Source organism: Pristiophorus japonicus, chromosome 19 (assembly GCF_044704955.1).
Source record: "Pristiophorus japonicus isolate sPriJap1 chromosome 19, sPriJap1.hap1, whole genome shotgun sequence".
NCBI classification, from domain to species: Eukaryota; Metazoa; Chordata; class Chondrichthyes; family Pristiophoridae; genus Pristiophorus; species Pristiophorus japonicus.
The window spans coordinates 62,604,645-62,628,356 of NC_091995.1; the positions used below are offsets into that span (position 1 = coordinate 62,604,645).

Here is a 23,712-nt window from a genome sequence, read left to right on the forward strand (position 1 = left end):
CAGCTTCACTGTCCGGTTCGACCTCAGTGTCGCTGGAATTTCCCGTCCACAAACTACAAACACGGTCCCTGGTCGCAATTTGACTTTTGTCTCAGACCCGTTCATTTACACCGCCTGCCGAACTAAGAGTTTGCTTAGGGGCTGAGACTCAGGTATCAGTCACACATTCTCTCTCGCAAGCCTATCTCAAGTTTATTTTTCAATTCCTGTTGCGGGTCAGTCCGTTTATTAACCGGACACTCTCCGCAGTGTAACAACCCAGAATGGGAATTCTTAGAGACCAGAACCGCGGCAGTTTGAACACTCTGTCCCTCTTCTCTTTTCACAGAAAGACTCCCAGTTCTGGTCTCACTCCCGCCTTTGCGGGGGATCGATCGATAATCTTTGAAATCCAACATTTAGAAAGATTGAGTTGGAATGTGTCCCGTTACAGAATCAGTGGTGATTATTTCCCGCCCGTTACAGAATTTAATCCTGATTGTAACAGCCTGGAACTTGCAAGGGATATGTGGTATAAGAAAAAATAAATTAAAACGTGTTGGTAAATCTTTGACTAATAGTGAATTTATTAACATAATCCCCTATTTTAACGATGCTTGGCGGGGTTTTTGAATTTAAAAATCGTTATTCTGACTGTTGGAGACAGTAATTTCGGCTCTGCTTTCATTAGTGGGCTAAACAAACTGTGATTGGTCTTTTCCGATAACCAATGAAATGCTCCACAGAGTGACCAATCACAAGTTCACTCCCGGCATTCCTGCAGAAAGTATAAGAAAGGCAGATGTGGGAGAAGTTTCTCATTCTTTCTCTGAACGTGTGGATTGTGCAAATGTCGGGAAGAGGAAAAAGCGGCGGTAAAGCTCGGGCTAAGGCCAAGTCTCGCTCCTCCCGGGTCGGACTGCAGTTCACTGTGGGCCGTGTTCACAGGCTCCTGCAGAAGGGGAACTACGCTGAGCGTGTGGGTGCCGGAGCCCCGGTCTACATGGCTGCTGTGCTCAAGTATCTGACCGCTGAAATCCTGGAACTGGCCGGCAACGCAGCCCGCGACAACAAGGAGACCCGCATCATCCCCAGACATCTGCAGTTGGCCATCTGCAAAGACGAGGAGCTCAACAAGTTGCTGGGAAAGGTGACCATCGCTCAGGGCAGAGTGCGAGCTTATATCTCGGCTGTGCTGCTGTCCAAGAAAACCGCCAGTGTGTCCAAGAGCAAGTAACCGGACAGGATTGAATCTAATAATAGAACGGCTCTTTTCAGAGTCACCCATAGTATCTGAAAGGGCTGCTTATTGTTCTATGGATTACAAGTGACTCTCCGCGCCACTTGCCCTCACAGTCTCTCACACACTGAGCTCGGCATCTCAGCAAACCCTCCCGCACCATGGCCGGCAACAATCTCCGGGTCTTCATGGACATCGATTTCGACGGCATTAATCTCTGCTTTTGTATTCTTGTATTAAGTTGAGAGTTTCCTGATCAGGAATAAGTCTCAGTCATTCTCAGTTACAAATATGTCGAACATATAGGAATCTAGATCAACAAACGCTGCACAGATCAGTGAATCAATAGAGCGGGACTGGCTTCATAGGAAAACAAAACAGAAGGAACCTGAACGTGAGACTGGCCGTCATTGAACACATTGTTCCCACTGACATCTGGGAGTCCCTGGCCAAAGACCGCCCTAAGTGGAGGAAATGCCACCGGGAGGGCGCTGAGCACCTAGAGTGTCATTGCGGAAAGAGCGTGCGGCAAACCAGTACCACCCACCGTTACCCTCAACGACTATCTGCCTCACCTGTGACAGGGACTGTGGTTCTCGTATTGGACTGTTCAGCCACCTAAAGACTCATATTTTAGAGTGGAAGCAAGTCTTCCTCGATTCCGAGTGACTGCCTATGATGGTGACATCCCATACTCAACACCCAGAGATGGCTATCAGAGAGAGTGATAGAGAGACAGACACAGTATCAGTCTTAAACACACGAACTGTGTCTCCATATTATGCTCAATAATAGTATCACACATTCATGTACAGCACCAGTGGAAAAGACAGATGGACACACAGAATCAGTCTAACACTTTGTATCAGTATCACCATATTACGCTCAATAACAGTGCCACACCTTCGCAGATTGCACCAGAGAGAGAAACAGAGACATTATCAGTCTTACACCTCCAACAGTGTTTCCACATCACGCTAAGTAACATTCACAACCAGTACAAGAGCGGATAGCGACAGATAGACTTGGAGAGGAGAGACAGGAGAGTGCGAGGTAGGGCGGTGAGACACAGAACGACATGCACAATATCAGTTCCAGACTGACCTGTGAAGTCCCGTTTCATCCTGAAAGTTCCCATTGGAGAGACAAAAGATGCAGTCTCCTCTCTCACTGATATTGTACCAGAGACAGAGACATTATTAATCCCACACTGCGGGACAGTGTCAGAGAGTGAGAGAAACAATGGCCCACATTTAACCCTCGCTTGCCTGTTGTAATCTCTGCAATCTTGCAGCTCACGGCCGTTCGGTATTACTCTCAGTGACCGAGTGTTTTACTCTAATTAAACTGATCTCAGACTGTTTCTGTCAGATATTAAATCCTGTACGGTCCCAGAAAACACTCCCACTCCCTCATCCCTTCGATGTTGCTGCAGGATTGCTTTGTGAAGACGGGCTCATGGACAGAAACACCCTGCACAGAATGATCACAAACTGAGCATCTCCAAGGGACAAGGCTCCCAGCTTTAATCATTCTCCATCCTTTCCCTCCAGGCCCAGTTCCTTTGCTCAGATTCTGATAAAAGTAAATTGGAAAAGTGCACTTTGATTTTTACAGGCTGAATTAGTGCAGAGAGCTGTGCATGCGCGGATAAGCCCTGCCCCCTGTGTCGATTTCCAGTGAGCAGGAGCGCGCATGCGCCCTCCCCTCCCCCAGCCCTGCCTGTGATCGCCATTCACTCAGTGAGCAGAAGAAGATGGTTGAAAACAGCCGGGAATGGCCACACCGCGGCCCCGGGGTAAGGCAACGAGTAGCAGCCTCCTTACAGCAGAGCAGCGCTTTGGGAGCGTGTCCGCAGCTGGGCTCAGAGATCGGCATTGAGTCTGGGGGGAGTTCAGGGTAGTCGGAGGCGGTGTGTAAGGGGCAGAGTGGACCAAGAACCAGTCTCAGTGTGTGGTGTGTGTGGGGGAAGGGAGAGGCCATTCTCGGTCTGTGTGTGGACAGCGTATGTCCAGGGTAAGGGAGACAGAATGGGCAGAATCTGCTATTTACAATCTGCTGCTTTCTCTCTCCAAACCAGTAGTGAACGTTCCTGATTTAGTTCCGTCGGGGGCTGTGTGTAAGAGGCAGAGTCAAGCAGGAACTAGTTCCGGAACATGGAGTGAGTTGGGGAAGGGAGGGACCATTCTCGGGCTGTGTGTGGAGAGTGTAAGGTTACAGATAAGTAAACCACCCGAACTTTCAAATCATTGCTTCTTTCTTTCCCCAAATCAGTAGTGAATGTTCCTGATTCAGTTCCAATCTCAGCGTGTCTGTTGTTCTTGGACAGTGAGCAGTGGAAACACAGCCTGACAGTGAGGATGTGGGGAGTTTCACAAAGTGCATCTATTGCAGGCACCAGGAGAGGAGTGTGGGAGAAGATATTTTAAAGACCAGTTGTATTGTTTCGGTGAGCTGAGTTCTCCACAACCGTGTTTCTGGTGGTCAAGAGATACATTGCCGCTCCCTCAGATACATCATATTCTCCCCCACATCCATATCTTAGAACTAATAATGTTCTCGTATTATTATTCTGACAGCAACTTCTTCAACCAGCCAGAACAAATGTGATCTTTCCTGCACCCTGAACACAAGGAACAGCACAGGCAGCTCCTTCTCACACACAGTAAGTAGATTATCACTGGCAGAGTGCAGAGACACAGAACGGGCCTCAATCCTATGATCGCAGGCAGCAGAAGCTGTCAGTCCCACAGTGATCCGAAGTGGCAGAGTTACATTGTGAATCTTACTGCCACATGGAGCAATAGAATCAGATGCTGTTTCACCATTGAAACAGATCACACTGACAGGTACATTAAACACCAACACTCACTTGCCAGAAGCTGGCAGGTAGAGATTAAATCACACAATCATCAATCAGAAAAAATGTGAAACAGACAGTATAAACCACACTCGCATATCAGAAGCTGACAGGTACAGAACAAAAGCCATATTCATGCTTCAGAATCTGACGGATTCAGTATTTAACCCCCCGAACATACCAGAAAATGACAGGTGCAGATTAAAATCCACATTCCCGTGCCATGCACTGACAGATACAGCATGCAACACACATCCACATATATGAAAGTGAAAGTAACAGAATAAAATCCCCACTTGCATAACAGAGAGTGAGAGGTAAAGTGTAAATCCCGTGTGCACATATCGGGAAACTGAAAGGCAGTAAGTAAATGTGTTACTTGCATCGAAGAAACTGATAGGGGCAGAGTAAAACCATCAGAAAAATTACAGGTAGCAGGCAAAATCTTCACTCACATATCAGAGAAATACAGGTTAAAAGTAAAATTGATAATCATGTTCACATACCAGAGTCTGACAGATACAAAGTAAATTCCACATTCACATAGCAGAAACTGACAGGTACAGTCGAAAACATACAATCAAGTAGCAGGAACAAATAGCTACAGATTAAACCCAGACTAACATACCAGAAACTGACACACACAGATGAAACCTCAACACACATATCAAAGCAGATAGCAAGAGTTTCTGTCGGTATATAAAAAGGAAAAGAATGGCTGAAGTAAATGTTGGTCCCTTAGAGGATGAGTCTGGGGAATTAGTAATGAGGAACATGGAGATGGCAGAAACTCTGAACAAATATTTTGCATCAGTCTTTACGGTAGAGGACACTAATTATATTCCAATAGTGGATAGTCAAGGGGCTATAGTGGGGGAGGAACTTAACACAATCGCAATTACTAACGAGGTGTTACTCGGTAAGATAATGGGACTAAAGACAGATAAATCCCCTGGACCTGATGGCTTGCATCCTAGGGTCTTAAGAGAAGTAACAGCGGGGATTGTGGATGCATTGGTTGTAATTTACCAAAATTCCCTGGATTCTGGCGAGGTCCCAGCAGATTGAAAAACTGCAAATGTGATACGCCTATTGAAAACATTAGGCAGACAAAAAGCAGGAAACTATAGACCAGTTAGTCTAACATCTGTGGTTGAGAAAATGTTGGAGTCCATTATTAAATAAGCAGCAGCAGGACATTTGGAAAAGCAAAATTGAGTCAGGTAGAGTCAGCATAGATTTATGAAGGGGAAATCATGTTTGCAAAACTTGCTGGAATTCCTTGAGGATGTAACGAACAGAGTGGATAAAAAAGAAACCAGTGGATGTGGTGTATTTGGACTTCCAGAAGGCATTACACAAGGTGCCACAAAAATGGTTACCGCATCAGGTAAAAGTTCACAGGGTTGGGGGTAATATATTGGAATGGATAGATGATTGGCTAACGAACAGAAAACAGAGAGTTGGGATAAATGGTTAATTCTCTGGTTGGCAATCAGTAATAAGTGGGATGCTGCAGGTATCAGTGCTGGGACCCCAACTATTTACAATCCATATTAACGACATGGAATACAGGACTGAGTGTAACATAGCCAAGTTTGCTGACGATACAAAGATGGGAGGAAAAGCAATGTGTGAGGAACAAACAAAAAATCTGCAAAAGGACATAGACAGGCTCAGTGAGTGGGAAAAAAATTAGCAGATGGAGTATAATGTTGGAAAGTGTGAGGTCATGTTCTTTGGCAGAAAAAATAAAAGAGGAAGTTATTATTTAAGTGGAGAAAGATTGCAAAGTGCTGCAGTACAGCATAACTGGGGGAACTTGTGCATGAAACACAAATTGGATAGTATGCAAGTGCAGCAATTGATGAGGAAGGCCAATGGAATCTTGTTCTTTATTGCACAGGGGACGGAGTATAAAAGCAGGGAAGTCTTGCTACAGCTATACACGGTATTGGTGAGGCCACACCTGGAATACTACGTGCAGTTTTGGTTTCCATATTTATGAAAGGATATACTTGCTTTGGAGGCATTTCAGAGAAGATTCACTCAGCTGATTCTGGAGATGAGGGGGTTGACTTATGAGGGAAGGTTGAGAGGGTTGAGCCTCCACTCATTGGAGTATGAGAGGTGATCTTATCGAAATGTATAAGATTATGAGGGGGCTTGACAAGGTGGATGCAGAGTGGATGTTTCCACTGATGGGGGAGATTAGAACTAGAGGGCATGATCTTAGAATAAGGGGGAAATTCAGCGGTAGTCAGGGGCTCTGTGTAAGAACCAGCATGGAGCAGGAACCAATCTCAGTGTATGGTGTTAGTGGGGGAAGAGAGAGGGTATTCTCGGGCTATGTGTAGACAGCGTGCGTCCAGGGTAAGGGAGACAGAATGGACAGAATCTGATATTTACAATCATTGCTGCTTTCTGTCTTCAAACCAGTAGTGAACGTTCTTGGTGTAGTTCAGTTGGGGGCTGTGTGTAAGAGGCAGAGTGGAGCAGGAACTAGTTCCGTTTCATGGAGTGAGTGGAGGAAAGGAGAGGCCATTCTTGGGCTGTGTGTGGACAGTGTAATGTAACAGAGAAAGTAAACCACCTCATTGCTGCTTTCTTTCCCCAAATCAGCAGTGAACGTTCCTGATTCAGTTGCAATCTCACCGTGTCTGTTATTCTTGGATAGTGAACAGTGGAAACACAGCCTGACGGTGAGGATGTGAGGAGTTTCACAAAGTGCATCTATTGCAGGCATCAGGAAAGGAGTGTGGAAGAAGATATTTTAAAGACCAGTTATATTGTGTCGGTGAGCTGAGTTCTCCAGAACCATGTTGCTGGTGATTCAGAGATACATTGTTGCTCCCTCAGATACATCATATTCTCCCCCGCATCCATACCTTAGAACTAATAATGTTCACGTATTATTATTCTCAGAGCAAAATTCTTTAACCAACCAGAACAAATGTGAGCTTTCCTCCTCCACCTGGAACACAAGGAAAGTGCAGGCACCTCCTTCTCACACACAGTAAGTTGATTATCACTGGCAGAGCACAAAACACAGAACTGGCCTCAATCCTATTATCACAGGCAGCAGAAGCTGTCAGTCCCACAGTGCTCCGAAGTGGCAGAGTTACATTGTGAATCTTACAGCCACATTGAGCAGTAGAATCAGATATTGTTTCACCATTGAAACAGATCACACTGACAAGTACATTAAACATCCACACTCATTGCCAGAAACTGGCAGGTCGAGATTAAATCACACAATCATCTATCAGAGAAAATGTGAAACAGAACGTATAAACCACACTCGCATATCAGAAGCTGATGGGTGCAGGGCAAAAGCCATATCCATGTTTCAGAATCTGACAGGTTCAGTATTTAACCCCCCCGACCATACCAGAAGATGACAGGTGCAGAATAAAACCCACTTTCCCGTACCATAGACTGACAGATACAGTATACAACATACACACACATATATGAAAGTAACTAACAGAATAAAATTCACACTTGCATACCAGAGAGTGACAGGTAAAGTGTAAATCACATGTGCACATATCGAAAATCTGAAAGGCAGTAAGTAAAATTGTTACTTGCATCGCAGAAACTTATAGGGGCAGAGTAAAACCCACACATCAGAAAAATCACACGCAGAAGGCAAAATCTTCACTCACATATCAGAAATACATATAAAAAGTAAAATTGATTCTCACGTTCACATCGCATAAACTGGCAGATACAGAGTAAATTCCACACTCACATAGCAGGAACTGACAGGTACAGTCTAAAACACACAATCAAGTAGCAGGAACAAATAGGTACAGATTAAACCTCGACTAACATAGCAGAAACTGAGAAGCACAGATTAAACCTCAATACATATACCAAAACCTGACAGTTGCAGAAAAATATACACATTGCATATCAGAGTCTGAGAGATACAGTATAAAACCCACACTCATATATCAGAGGCAGAGCGATAGTATAAAACCCACACTCATATTAGAGGCTGAGCGATACAGTATAAAACCCACACTCATATATCAGAGGCTGAGCGATACAGTATAAAACCCACATTCACACATCAGAGGCTGACATGTTAAAATCCATATTCCCATAACATAAATTGACATACATTGAAATGCCAATACTCACGTACCAGTAATTGACAGGTAGAGGGTAAAGACCTCTCTTCCATACCAGAAACTGACAGGTACAAAGGAAAGCCCACTCTCAATTAAGCAGAAACTGGCAGGTATAGAGTAAGGCCCACAATCACATATCTGAATTTGACAGATAGAGAATAAAACCCAGACTCCCATAACAGAAATGGAGATACAGAGAAAGGCCCACACTCATATACCAGAGATAGATAGATGTAAAAAGTGAAACTCAGACTCATTTACCAGAGACCGACAGATTCAACATAAATACTCACCTCCATAACAAAAATTGACAAAACAATACTAACATACGTACGGTGTAGTATATCTGGACTTTCGCAAAAATTTTGATAAGGTCCCACATGGTAGACTGGTCATGAAGGTTAAAGCTCGTGGGATCCAGGACAAAGTGGCAAGTTGGATCCAAAATAGGCTTGGAGGTAGGAAGCAAAGGGTAATGATTGATGGATGTTTTTGTGACTGAAAGGATGTTTCCAGTGGGGTTCCACAGGGCTCAGTACTGGGTCCCTTGCTTTTTGTGGTTTATATCAATGACTTAAATTTGAATATAGGGAGTATGATTAAGAAGCTTGCAGATGACACTAAAATTGGCTGTTGGTTGATAATGAAGAGGAAAGTCATGGGCTGCAGGAGGCTATCAATCTATTGGTCAGGTGGGCAGAGCAGTGGCAAATGGAATTTAATTCAGAGAAGTGTGAGGTGATGCACTTTGGAAGGGTTAATAAGGAAAGGGTATACACATTAAGCGGTAGGCCGCTTAATAGTGTAGATGAACAAAGTGACCTTGGAGTGCTTGTCCACAGATTCCTGAAAGTAGCAGGACAGGTGGATCAGATCTTTCAGAAAGCATACGGAATACTTGCCTTTATTGGTCGAGGCATAGAAAATAAGAGCAGGGAGGTTATGTTTAAATTGTATTATACTTTAGTTAGGCCACAGCTGGAGTACTGCATGCAGTTCTTGTCGCCATATTATAGGAAGGACGTGATTGCACCAGAGAGGGTGCAGAGGAGATTTACTAGGATGCTGCCTAGAATGAAGACTCTTAGTTATGAGGACAGATTGGATATGCTGGTTTATTCTCATTGGAACAGAGGAGGTTGAGAGGAGACCTGATTGAGGTGTACAAAATATTGAGGGGCCTGGATTTAGTGGCTAGTAAGGGTCTATTTCCATTGGTGGAGGGATCTGTTATGAGGGGACATAGCTTTAAGGTGGATAGTGCAAGGTTTAGAGGGGATTTAAGGGAGCATTTCTTTACACAGCGGGTCGTGGGGACCTGTAACTTGCTGCCTGGAAGATTGGTGGATGCAGAAACCCTCACCACTATTAAGAGATGGCTGGATGGGTACTTAATGTGCTGTAACCTGCAGAGTTACAGACATAGAGCTGGTAATTGGGATTAGACTGAATGACCCCTTATTGGACGGCGCAGATATAATGGTAACTACTGCAGCGAATCGAACATGACCAGGGTGATCTCCTGGAATTGTTTCGATCGCCTGGATCGGTCAGAGAGGAATTTTCCCAGATTTCTTCTCCCTAAATTGGCCTGTGTTTTTATCTGGCTTTTGCTTCTCCCAGGAGATCACCTGGCTTCGTGTGTAGAATGTTTCAGTATAAGTTCTGTGATTCGGACTGGTTGGGCTGTGTACTCTTTGCCTTTCCATCATTGTTCATAGTTTTATTTAACCTTTTGGGCTGCTGTCCAAGGGCCGTGTGGCTCTTTGTCGGCCCCCGTGGACATGATGGGCCGAAATGGCCTCGTTCTGTGCTGTATGTTTCTATGTTTCTATATTGGAGAATGATGGGTTTAGAGCAAAGCTCACATTCACATACGAGATGGACAGATACAGCACAAAACACACATTCACACATCAGGAATGGAAAGAAGCAGAATGAAACCAACAGGAAATTACCAGAAATTGACAGGTGCAGGATAAAACCCACGCTCTCGTATCAGAAACTGACACAGAGTAAAACCCTCATTCACATACCAGAGATCGACAGATATAGAGTAAAATCCACAGTCCCATACCAGATCATGTAAGAACATAAGAAATAGGAGCAGGAGCAGGCCATACGGCCCTTCGAGCCTGCTCCGCCATTTCATCACAAGCAGCCCCTCGGAATTGAGGAAGACTTGCTTCTACTCCTGAAGTGAGTTCTTTGGTGGCTGAACAGTCCAATACGGGAACCACATAATCTGTCACAGGTGGGATAGACATTCGCCGAGGGAAGGAGTGGGTGGGACTGGTTTGCCGCACGCTCCTTCCACTGACTGCACTTGACCACTTCATGCTTTCGGCGTTGAGATTCGAAGATGTCCCGGATGCACTTTCTCCACCTAGGGCGATCTTTGGCCAGGCACTCCCAGTGTCAGTGGCAATGTTGAACTTTACCAGGGAGGCTTTGAGGGTGTCCTTATAACGTTTCCACTACCCACCTTTGGCTCGTTTGCCATGAAGGAGCTCCGCATAGAGCATTTGCTTGGGGTGTCTCGTGTCTGGCATGCAAACTATGTGGCCTGGCCAGCAAACCTGATCGATTGTGGTCAGTGCTTCAATGCTGGGGATGTTAGCCTGGACAAGGACACTGATGTTGGTACGCCTGTCCTCCCAGGGGATTTGCAGGATCTTGCGGAGACATCTACATTTAATACGATCATGCACTTGGGTCCACTTCCCTGCCCACTCCCCATAGCCCCTTATTCCCTTATCGGTTCAGAAACTGTATATCCGTGCCTTAAATTTATTCAATGTCCCAGCTTCCACAGCTCTCTGAGGAGGCGAATTCCACAGATTTACAACCCTGTGAGAGAAGAAATTACTCCTCATCTCCGTTTTAAATGGGCGACACCTTAATCTAAGATTATGCCCCATAGTTCTAGTCTCCCCTATCAGTGGAAAAATCCTCTCTCCATCCAACTTGTCAAACCCCGTTATAATCTTATACGGTTTGATAAATCACCTATCATTCTTTCTTCTGAATTCCAATGTGTAGAGACCCAACCTCCTCAACCTTTTATCATAAGTCAACCCCCTCATGTCCCGAATCAACCTAGTGAACCTACTCTGAACTGCCTCCAAAGTAAGTATATCCTTTTGTAAATATGGAAACCAAAACTGAATGCTTCATTCCAGGTGTGGCCGCCCCAATAACCTGTATAACTGTAGCAAAACTTCCTTGGTTTTATTCCTTTGCAATAAAGGTAAAGATTCCATTGGCCTTCCTGATCACTTGCTGTACCTGCATACTAACCGTTTTTGTTTCATGCATAAGTACCTCTAGGTCCCGCTGTAATGCAGCAATTTGCAATCTTTCTCCATTTAAGTAATAACTTGCTCTTTGATTTTTTTGTGCCAAAGTGCATGTCCTCACACTTTCCAACATTATACTCCATCTGCCAAATTTTTGCCCACTCACTTAGCCATTCTGTGTCCTTTTGCAGATTCTGTGTCCTCCTCACACATTGTTTTTCCTCCCATCTTTGTAACGTCAGCAAACTTGGCTAGGTTACACTTGGTCGCTTCTTCCAAATCGTTAACGTAGATTGTACATAGTTGGGGTCCCAGCACCGATCCCTGTAGCAGAGAAGGCATGCATTTATGAAGAGGAAGTCACATTTGACAAAATTGCTGGAATTCTTTGAAGATGGAACAAAACAGGGTGGATAAAGTTGATGTGGTGTATTTGGACTTCCAGAAGGCATTTGACACTAATTAATGATTGCCAAACCATGAATGAACCATTTATTCCGACTCTCTGTTTTCTGTTAGTTAGCCAATCCTCTATGCATGCTAATATATTACCCCCAACTCCGTGAACTTTTATCTTGTGCAGTAACCTTTTATGTGGCACCTTGTCAAAAGCCTTGTGGAAATCCAAATACATCACATCCACTTTATCCACCCTGTTTGTTACATCCTCAAAAAAATTCCAGCAAATTTGTCAAATATGACTTCCTCTTCATAAATCCATGCTGACTCTGCCTGACCAAATTATGCTTTTCCAAATGTCCTGCTACTGCTGCTTTAATAATGGACCCCCACAATTTCCCAACCAGAGATGTTAGGCTGACTGGTCTATAGTTTCCTGCTTTTTGGCTGCCTCCTTTTTCACCGAGTGTGGTTCTCAGGCCCCGAGTCAGAGCCGCCGGTCAACCCCACCCCGACCCCCCCCGCCGGGCAGCACGGCGTGTGGCTCTCGGGGCCCCGGGCAACACTAAGTGCATCTCTCGGGCCGCGAATCAGGTTCCACTCCCAGCACCAGCAAACCCCGGGGGCAGCACCTCCCCCACACCAGGAAAACAACAACTTGCGTTTATACAGCAGGCCCAGCAATTCCCAGCCGTTCTGTGTCAGGGTGGTCGCTGGATGTGGAAGTCACTCCCTGGCCTCCTGTGTGGGTCTATTTGTTGCATCAGTTTGAGCTGGAGTGGAGAGGGAGGAGAAGCTGCTGGGTTTCACCCCCAGTAATTCTGGACCCAGTGGGCACTACAATTTCCCATGTGGGACTGTGAAGTGAGGTGGGTTCCCTTCCCTGAAGGACAGTACTGACCCAGATGTGTTTTTACGACAATCCGGCAGCTTTCATGGTCACTTTTTGTTAGTGCTGGCCCCACAAATGACCAGATTCATTAAGCTCAATTTCACAACCTGCCTTTGTGTTTTTGTGGGTTATCTCTCTCACTCCCTTTTCCCTGTTTGAAATTCACTTCACAGGGTGTTAAAAGGGTAGGATTTGTAGACTGGAAGCTCAAACCAAACATCACCTCAAGAACTGACAGTCACCCAATCCATTGGGACTGGAATATCATCAGCTTTTGATCATGGAAGCAGAAGCCACCATTCACAGTGAGGAGAAACGGTAAACGTGCTGTGTGTGTGGACAAGGCTTCAGAAAATCATCCAACCTGGAGAGACACAAGCGCAGTCACATTGGGGAGAAACCATTCAAATGTGGGGACTGTGGGAAACGATTCAACTACCTGTCCCAGATGGAAACACATCATCGAATTCACACCGGGGAGAGGCCTTTCATCTGCTCCGACAGTGGGAAGGGATTCACTCGGTTATCCCACCTGCTGATAAAGCAGCGAGTTCACACTGGGGAGAGGCCATTCACCTACTCCGACTCTGCAAAGGTATTAACGAAATCATCCGACCTGCGGACACATCAGCGAGTTCACACTGGGGAGAGGCCGTTCACCTGCTCAGAGTGTGGGAAGGGATTCACTCAGCCATCCCACCTGTTGACACACCAGCGTGTTCACACTGGGGAGAAACCATTCACCTGTTCTGGCTGTGGGAAGGGATTCACTGCATTATCCTACCTGCTGACACACCAGCGAGTTCACACTGGGGAGAGATCTTTTAAATGTTCTGACTGTGAGAAGAGTTTTAAAAGCAAACAGTATCTGCTAAGACACCAGCGAGTTCACAAATGATTGAAGGGTTTGGATTCTGTTGTTATTGCTGTTGTTAATCACATCATGGACTGAATCGTGTTCATTCTGATAGTTGGGGTTTATAACTCCTGTAACACTGGTGTTAATAACTCCTGTAACTGTACTGGAGTTTAATATTTAGTATATAGACACATAAATTAGTCTTGCTTTCAACACATTGCTGTGGATTTTTGTCTTTCGCACCTGAGTGTTTAGCATCACCTGGCTGGAGCTGAGAAAGGACAATCTGGGAGGAGGAGCTTACGGGGGGAACAGACCTTCAGCCTGGACACAGTCCTTCAGGGCCACACTGAGAGGGGCAAGCAGCACTTTAGTCTTTTTCATCTCTCTTCACTGACAGCAAAATTGCCATGCGGGTTAATCCTGACACGTGTACGGTCCAGATGATACCCACCCAAGGGCGATTAATGAGATGGGATCGGCGCTCTGTCAGCCCCTTGCCCATATCTCCAACAGCTCAGTTGAGTCATGGGTTGTTCCCTGAGATTAGAAGGCAGCACATGTAGTTCCCATTTTCGAAATTGGGGACATATCTGAGCCAGGGAATAAAGGCCCATCAACGTGACCTCGATCACCAGGACGATGCTCGAACAGATCCTGAGAGATGCTTTTTTCATGGGGAAAGTGAAGGGGCCATTACAGGTACTGAACATGGCTTCCTCAAAATAAGGTCACGTCTTACCAACTAGCTTGAGTTAGTGAAGAAGTGGTTAGGTTGGTGGATGGGGGGAATCCGGTTGACATTGTCTACCTTCGGGCTATCAAAGTCATTTTCTATGGTGGGCTTGATCCGATATCCTGGCACTTGGCGTGGGCCACGTTCAGTAAAAGCTATTAAAATAGGAATAAATGAAGATAAAAAATATCAAAATTTACACTTAGATTTTATTTACTGGTGCTGCTCCCGATTCCTGCCACCTCTTAGCTTGAGCATTGGTGAACTGACCCTGCTCAAACCATAACCACAAGGATATCGGTGCATTGTTCTGCCTGTGACCACAAGGCTGTGTCACTGTCAGACACAGGTAGTGTTTCCTTGTTTCACATCTCCATACAAAGACCATCTCTTTACACATACCTTTTCTACACAATTGCAGCAGGCATGAGCAAGGACCTGAAGCTTATTAAAAAGACACACATTTCAATAGAACAAACGTTACGCTGGGAGAAATGTTCAGTTAGAACATATGAAATAGGAGCAGGAGTAGGACATTTGGACCCTCGAGCCTGCTCTGCCATTTAAGAAGATCATGGCTGATCTGATCATGGACTCAGCTCCACTTCTTTGCCCGCTCCCCATAACCCTTTACTCCCTTATCACTCAAAAATATGTCTACCTCTGCGTTAATTATATTCAAAGACCCAGCCTCCACAGCTCCCTGAGGCAGAGGATTCCATAGATTAACAACCCTCAGAGAAGAAATTCCTCATCTCCATTTCAAATGGGTGGCCACTTATTCTAAGATATGTCCCCTAGTTTTAGTTTCCCCTGAGTTGAAATATCCTTCCTGCATCCACCTTGTCGAGCCCCCTCATTATCTTGTGAGTTTCGATAAGATCACCTCGCATTCTTCTGAGCTCCAATGTGTATAGGCCCAACCTACTCAACTTATCTTCATAAATCAACCCCTTCATCTCCGGAATCCACGTAGTGAACTTTCTCTGAACAGCTTCCAATGCAAGTATACCCTTCCTTAAATATGGAGACCAAAATACAGAGTCCATTACAGGCAAAATACCGAGCAAACCAGCAGCACACTGGCAACTTAACAGTGTCTCATCGGCCTACAGGCTTTTCTTCAAATAGATTTGCTGAGAGGATATAAACTTAAACCAGGTTTGCAGGTGTGATGCTCTATTCACATATTGAAGGTAGAGCGATGCTGTGGGGTACATGCTAAGTCCAGTAGCTGAAAGTGATTAACAGTCTGGGCTTAGTTTTTAGTGAACCCGGGCGTGTTACCAATACCAGCAAAATCGAAGCCCATGAAATAACGGGGACAGTGGCAGCATGGATATGAAAGTGGCTGAGCGACACAAACAGAGTAGTGGTGAACGGTTGTTTTTCAGACTGGAGGAAGTGGTGTTCCCCAGGGGTCGTTACTGGGGCTCCTGCTTTTCTTGATCCATATTAATGACTTAGACTTGGGTTTACAGGGCACAATTTCCAAACTTGCAGATGAAACAAAACTTGGAAGGATAGTGAACACTGAGGAGGAAAGTGATAGACTTCAGAAAGGCTGGTGGAATGGGCAGACATGTGGCAGATTAAATTTAACGTGGAAGAGTTAAAAGTGATACATTTTGTTCGGAAGAGGAGAGGCAATATAAACTAAATGGTACATATTTGAAGGGGTGCCTGAACAGAGAGACCTAGGAGTATATGTGCACCAATCGGTGAAGGTGGCAGCGCAGGTTGAGAAAGTGGTTACAAAGACTTACGGGATCCTAGGCTTCATAATTAGAGATATAGAGTACAGAAGTGTGGATATTATGATCAACCTGCATACAATATTGGTTCGATCTCAATTGAAGTATTGTCTCCAATTCTGGGCACCGCATTTTAGTAAGTATGTGAAGGCTTTGGCGAGGGTGCAGAAAAGATTTAAGAGAATGATTCCAGGGATGAGAGACTTCAGTTAGGTGGATAATCTGGAAAAACTGGGGTTGTTCTCCTCAGAACAGAGAAGATTGAGAGGAGATTTGACAGAGGTGTTCAAAATCATGAGGGGTCTGGACAGAGTAGGTAGAAACTGTGCTCATTGGCAGTAGGGCAGAGAACCAGAAGACATAAATTTAAGACGATTAGCAAAAGAACCAAAGGCGAGATAAGAAAAACATTTTTTACGTAGCTCGTGGTTAGGATCTGGAATGCTCTGCCTGAAAGGATGGTGGAGGCAGACTCAATCACGGCTTTCAAAATGGAATTAGATAAGTACCAGAAAGAGAGAAATCTGCAGGGCTACGGGGAAAGGGATGGGGTGTGGGATTAGCTGAATCTTTTGCAGATAGCCAGCATGGGTTCGACGGGCCAAATGGCCTCCTTCCATGCTGTAACCAGTCTCTGATTCTAAGATGATGAAAAACCTGTTGCCCAGGATGCTCGCTCTCCCTGGCACTGAGACCGAGTTGGGAACAGAGACCCTGAAGCCCCATCCACTCGGTTCCTGAACCAAGATGGCCACGCATGCACCCTGACCCCGCCCTGTGTAAGATGGCGGCCAGTGACCCCGATCACCTGGGACTGTCGGCTCTAATTCGGGGCCTGAGGCTTACAGTGCGTGTTGACAGAGTTTCCCAGCCCACCCATGGGTCCAAGTCCTGCCATGCGGCCACAATCTCCTCCTGTCTCCCGGAACTGTCTGTCCGACCGAAGCCCGTCTCCACCGCCTGTGCAGACAATGAGGGAGATCCAGGCTCGGCCCTGCCCACTGGAGGCCGCAAGCCCCGCCCGCTGAGCTCAACCTCAACCCTCGCACACTCCGATTGGTTGGAGGACCAGCCGCCTGGTCGGTCCTCCAACCCTGCACACCGCTCTTCCAATAGGTCGGGAGTTGCCGTCAATCTGTCGGGCAGTGGGAGCTGAGCATGCGCGGAGGGTGACAGATGGGCGGGAGGGAGGGAGCGGGTTAATAAACCCCGAGGGCGAGGGGGAGGGACACAGGCCTCATACAGCCCGAGTGGGGGCCCAGGCCCCACCCGAGAGAAAACACTCTGCATCATCCGCTTTACACACACCCGCTGTGGGCCTCAGGCCCCGAACAAGAACCGCGGGCAGATGCCTCCGACCTGAAATATTTCCATGAAAGTACCTGTTCCCGGAGGAGCGTGAGATTCCGGTGGGGAGGACTTCTCTTCCCGCACTGTAAAGTGCGCTCCCGTCCTCCAGGTTCCCACGCAGGAGACGCAGTCACGTGTGACTGCTCAACCAATCAGGTAAAGTATTCTCAATTAATAGCAACGGGAACTCCGTATCTTCGAGTTCTCATTGCTGTTAATTGAGAAAAACAACAAACAAAATAACACCAAATAAAAAATTATAAACACACCTTAATTGAAATTAAAGTTAATAAATTTCTTAAAGAAAAAAACATTTGGAAGTTTTTAAAAAGGTTTTTTAAATTCTGGTTTAAAATAATCTAGTCGTAAGGGTTTCTAAAAAAATAACGTTTTTTTTAAAATGTTATTTTCTATGTTTTAAGTGTGTTTTAAAACTCTTACACCTGTAAAAGTAGGCTATGCTCTTGCATTTATCTGGTGCAAGAGGTTTGAGGATATTTGCTGGGCAAGATATGGATAATTCCCGCAATCTTGCCCATGCAAATGTCCTCGCTCCCGATATGAGTTGGATCTGTCAAGCGCATTGTATGCTGGAAACCGGCTTTTGCGATGCCTTCCCGGGTCGGCGCACACTCCGTACGAACCCGGGGAGGCCGGGATTTCCAGGTCAATGTTGTGAGTTTCTATCCTGGACTTTTGATGGCTTTTGTAAACTCCTGTTACAGGCTGTGAGAAGGGCAGCATTTACAGACCGCATACTCAAACCCAACATCACATTAAGGTCTGACAGTTTCACTCCATTCACCAGGGCCCCAATATCATCGGCCTTTGAATGTGGAAGTTAAATATTTGGTGTGTCTGTGGGAAAAGATTTCATACATCAGTGTGCCTGGAAAAGCACTGAGACTCTCTCTCACAAACACACACACACGAGATAGAGTGTTCCAGTGTACTGCCTGTGGAAAGGGCTTTAATCAGTTACACAGCCTGAAAAAACTTCGCACCATTGACAGCGGAGAGAAACCGTACACGTGTACTGTGTGTGGACGAGGCTTCAACTGTTCGTCCAACCTGGAGAGACACAAGGACACCCGCACCACGGAGAAACGGTGGAAATATGGGGACTGTAGGAAGAGATTCAATTTCCCATCCCAGCTGGAAATTCATCGACGCAGAGGCTGTTCAGTTGCTCTTACTGTCTGAAGATTTCCAAAAAATAATCGTACCTGCGAAACACCAGCAAATTTATACTAGGGAGAAGTCGTTCACCTGCTCAGTGTGGGAAGGGATTCACTCAGTCATCCAACCTCAGGACACACCAGCTTGTTCACACTGATAAAATACCTTTTAAATGTTCTGACTGTGGGAAGAGCTTTCAATGCACAAATAATCTGTTGACACACCATTGAATTTACACTGGGGAGAGACCGTTCACCTGCCCTGAGTGTGCAAAGGGATTCACTAATTTATCCAACATGCTGACACACCAGCGAGTTCACAAGTGATTCAGGGGTTGGATTCTGCTGTTACTGTTAATCATATCCAGGCCCTGACCATGTTCATTCGGGCAATTGGGGTTTGGTAAAGCTGATGTTCGTAATCCCTATAACTGTGCTGGAGTTTAATATGTATCAATGTCAAATAAATCAGGTTTGTTTCACACACTCTCAGTGTGTCGAGTTCTTGATGTCTTGACAATAAGACGAGCTGATTGAGCACTTGTTACAAACTGTATGGAATCCATTTCAGAACTGAGTTCCCACAACTTTTTAAAAGATGGATCTGCAAGATGTCCAATTCTGACAGGAAATAAATGTTTATTATATCACAGGATCCAGTCCAACCATCCAGGGCAGTGAGTGCCTGTAATATTGGATTTTAACCTATGGGAAGTATTCAGATAATCTGTTATTGTCACAGGGCAAAGCAGCGTTGTTGGTTTAACATCAATTTAGTCAAACTCAATGAGCAATCCAATCTCCAAAGGGGAATATCTCCTTAAAGCTGATGGTGTCGGCAGTTCTGAAGCTCATTTCTCACTGTGAGGACGTCAGAATGAGAAGCTTTAACAACAACCGATTTTTCACAAAGGATTTCTCACCAGACCAAAGGACATTGGTCGAGCTTAATGGGCTGTTTTTGTCACTGGGCTACAAAAGGCTATTTTTAACAGAAGGAAAGCTGGTCACAGCAAGCAGACAGTTTAGCAGCCTGTCCATGGTCGACTCTAACCCCCACCTTCTCTCTCTCACTATTTATGGACATTGCTGCAGTAATTGCTCCTCTGACCTTTTCTCCCTTGTCCCTCCTACACCCCTAATACACGGCCCTACACAACCTCTCTCCCCCTACCTCATCATTGTGCTGGAATCCACAACAATCTCCCCATCTGCACCTTGTTCTCTCCCTGGATCCTAAAACTACTGAACTCAGTCTGCCCCTCCTGAAGTCTACAAGCTCTAAAACTGAGGCTTGGTGTCCCTCAGCCCCGTCTCCTTGATTTACCTCCCCTTCTCTAATACTCTTTCCCCCTTTGTTATGTTCCACAATCTGGGCCCTGTACCTTCCCCAGGGATAATAAAGGGAGTAAAGTTCCCTCTGCACTGTCCCCATCAAACACACCCAGGGCAGGTATAGCATGGGATGGATGCTGACGTGAGAATTGTGGTTAGGTATCACTGGTGCTGACCTCACTGCCTGTTGTGTTCACCAAATCACAAATTGGGACATACCTGTGTGAAGTAGTACGAGAATCCAAAGAAACTCCCTTTGAATGGGCACAGAGACTCTTTCCCTTTAAACAGCAACAGAGACTGTGTAAAACTAAGAAAGAAGCATTAATGGCCGATTAAAAGTAAACCGGATGTTGGCGCCTGTAAATAGCTCTCCACAAGCCGACATCCGACTGAATCCCGACTGCTGAAGCTGTCATTGTCAGAACCAGAGGGCGAGGGCCACTGTTTGAGCTGGGGCGCTGTGCATAGCGATAACATCAGTATCACGGAGCGCAGCAAAGCGAGGCGCAACATGTTACCACCACTGCAAAACTCTTGACAAATTTAGCAGGAGGCGCTGTTCTCACCGCGTCCGGTCACAAACTCATTTACACCCCGTTAGCGCCAGCCGGGTCACTGACAGGAGACTCAAAGTAACAACATTTCACCCCTCTCCCTTTCAACATGGACAGAGACACTGCAAATTATACAGGCTCAGAGCCACCTCAAATCGGTTGGGAAATACCACCAACGTTGTTTCCGCAAGATCCTACACATCCCCTGGGAGGACAGACGCACCAACGTCAGTATTCTCGATCAGACCAACATCCCCAGCATCGAAGCACTGACCACACTCGACCAGCTCCGCTGGGCAGGCCACATTTTCCGCATGTCCGACACGAGTCTCCCAAAGCAAGTGCTGTACTCGGAACTCCTACACGGCCAGCGAGCCCCAGGTGGGCAGAGGGAACGTTACAAGGACACCCTCAAAGCCTCCCTGATAAAATGTAACATCCCCACCAACACCTGGGAGTCCCTGGCCAAAAACCGCCCAAAGTGGAGGAAGTGTATCCGGGAGGACGCTGACCATCGCCGAGAGTGTGCAGAAATCAAGCTCAGGCACCGGAAAGAGCGAGTGGTAAACCTGTCCCACCCTCCCTTTCCCTCAACCACTGTCAGTCCCACCTGTGACACACACTGTCATTCCCTTGGGCTATTCAGTCACCTGAGAACTCACTTTTAGACTGGAAGCAAGTCTTCCTCCATCCCCAGGGACTACCCACCATGATGATGATGATGATGATGATGATGTTGAAAGAGGCACTGTGACACTGCCCCTTTAAACAGACACAACTCTTTTTGGTTGGGAAATAAAACAGTTAAGTCAAGTGCCCTCCAATCTGGGGGACACTCCAAAAAATTTTCAACTGCCCTTTTATTTTTTTTTCCTTTTTTTTGTTTTTTTTTGTGATTTTTGGGCAATAAAATCATAAATTTTCCAAGTGCCCCTTATAAAAGCGGAGGGTGACACAAAAACACCGGAAATTAAAAAAATTAAACTTTAAAACATAAAATCAAATTTAAATGTGTTTTCCCGAGGTGATGACCAACTCAAGTCCCTCCGGCGCCCACCTCTCATGGAAGGCCGCGAGCGTACCAGTGGATACCGCGTGCTCCATCTCCAAGGACACCCTGGCATGGATGTACGCGCGGATGAGAGGCAGGCAGTCAGGCTGAATGAACCCCTCGACCGCCCGCTGCCTGGACCGGCTGATGGCAGCCTTGGCCTTGCCCAGGAGCAGTCCTACCCGCTCCCCTCCGCACAGGGTGCCCATAGATCAGGAGTGTGGGACTAAAGTGCAGCCAGAATTTCAGGAGCAGCCCCTTTAAATATTGGAACAGGGGCTGCAACCTTGTTCATTCAATAAACAGATGGAACACGGACTCTTCCAGACCGCAGAAATTGCAAGCGGCCTGGGAGTCCGTGAACTGGCTTAAAAATTTTGTTGTACGGCACTGCTCCGTGCACCACCCTCCAGGCCAAGTCCCCGATAAATCGTGGGAGGACTCCCACGTAGACTGCACTCCATCGGGGACAACCACCTCCTCCGGTCCGCAAGTTGGTATGCCATGGCATGTCCGGACGGCAGACGAGTATGACAAGTTTGAGAGTGTGCAGGAGCAGCCCATACAGGAAACCCCTCCGCGCAGAACTGAAAGGCACGGAGGGGATTTCCCCGAGGTGGCTCAAGTTGTGAGGCGCCGGCTCCCGAGGGAGGTTCCGGGGTTTGGCGCCTATGAGGAATTCCGTCCGGACGGGGGTCGGTTCGGACGGGATCTCCCCACGTGCTTGAGCCTCCTCGATACACCTAATGGATATAGGGCCCAAAGCTGTTTTTAGCGATTCGATGTCATCGGCTGCGCGGCGAACGTCGGCCGAATTTAGGCGCCGCACCAGCGTGTCTGGCGCCATCCAGCCCGCTGCTCCGCCATCGAACAGGTCCCTGACCCTGGTCACCTCACCAGCCACAGCCCTCTCGTCAGACTTCCCCCTAAAACCTCGGTCGTGGAGGTACGGATTCCCGAGCAGCGGCTCCTGCAGAACAGCTGCCACTCCAGCCGGTGGAGAGCTGCGCTTGGTGGATACTTTGTTCCAGACCCTGGTGAGTTTCTTGTAAAAGGCAGGCAGCTCCTGGACGGCGGTCCTGACGCCCCGCAAGCTCACAAACAGGAGCTGCATGTCGTAGTTGAGGCCGTGCTGCTGGCGGAAGAAATATGTCACCAGTGCACGCCACCTAGGAGGGGGCTCGACGTAAAGGTATCTCTGCAGGGTCGGAAGACAGAAAGTCGCGAGCTGGGCGCTGATGCACACCAATGACTGACCGCCCTCCCTAAGTGGGAGACTCAAGACCGCGGCAGAGACCCAGTGCTTCCTGTTGTTCCAGAAGAAGTCCACCAGCTTCTTCTGTATCCTGGCGACAAACGCAGGGGAAGGGGTCAAAGTGACCAGTCGATACCACAGCATAGCGGCCACCAGCTGGTTTATGACTAGCGCTCGACCCCTGTAGGACAGCACTCGGAGCAGTCCTGTCCAGCGCCTTCGGCGAGCGGCGAGCTTGGCCTCCAGCTCTTGCCAGTTCGCCGGCCAGGCTTCGTCGTCGGGGCTAAAATTATTATCACGCAACGGCTGAACAGCCCATCCTTCAAGCACTGTCCCGATATAAAATCAGCCTTTCCGCTTAGAATGAAGGGAACGCTAAATAACCAGCAATTGCTGAAACACGGGATTGAACCAGGAACCAGATCAATGTTCGGTCTAACGCCTTCCCAACTGAACTATTTCTGCCCGACAGTAAACAGAAAACACAGAAGTGTTTGTTGTATCAATACAACGAATGATGCACTGCTGATGGTTGGGGCAGCAACAGTGCAGTGAGCTGTAAATTTGTTCAGGAACAGCCTTGGAGGTGAAGCAGCCGAAAATACAACATTCATTGACCGGGAATCGAACCCAGAACGCAGCAATGAAAGCGGCAAATCCTAACCACTCGACCACCAGGGAAACTGCTGCAAATGCGCTTGCCAACAAGCAGACCAACGCAGTCTTTCCTGCTTGCTCCTTCCAAATTGTCACCACATTCGCGCCAGGTAAAACTGTTCAGAGCAAATGGCATTTTTTGTGAAGAACACCAAAGATATATCCGCGCATC

At 46.7% G+C, this 23,712-nt stretch overlaps 2 protein-coding genes and 1 long non-coding RNA gene across 8 annotated transcripts in view; 2 read left to right on the forward strand and 1 right to left on the reverse strand.

Annotated features, from left to right (window-relative positions):
* The window catches only part of LOC139229893 (zinc finger protein 664-like), a 55,498-nt gene extending 41,618 nt beyond the window's left edge, over positions 1–13,880 (forward strand). For 5 of the 6 annotated variants that reach the window (XM_070861528.1, XM_070861531.1, XM_070861529.1 and 2 more), the window contains 2 exons: positions 3,799–3,884; positions 12,982–13,880. In XM_070861528.1, coding sequence (XP_070717629.1) covers positions 13,257–13,706 — 450 coding nt within the window. In that variant the 5' untranslated portion in view covers positions 3,799–3,884; positions 12,982–13,256 and the 3' untranslated portion in view covers positions 13,707–13,880. Of the gene's footprint in view, positions 1–3,493; positions 3,669–3,798; positions 3,885–12,981 lie in introns of all 6 variants that reach the window. The other variant, XM_070861530.1, reaches the window with a different exon arrangement.
* LOC139230253 (histone H2A type 2-A-like) lies at positions 830–1,216 on the forward strand. The gene has a single exon (XM_070862083.1). The coding sequence runs from the start codon at positions 830–832 to the stop codon at positions 1,214–1,216; it is 387 nt and encodes a 128-aa protein (XP_070718184.1).
* LOC139229911 (uncharacterized) lies at positions 11,410–17,636 on the reverse strand. The gene is made up of 3 exons (XR_011587859.1): positions 17,540–17,636; positions 14,410–14,558; positions 11,410–11,841 (listed from the first exon to the last, which is right to left on the reverse strand). It is a non-coding gene; the product is annotated as an uncharacterized lncRNA (long non-coding RNA).
* Between the last annotated feature and the right edge of the window lie 6,076 nt (positions 17,637–23,712).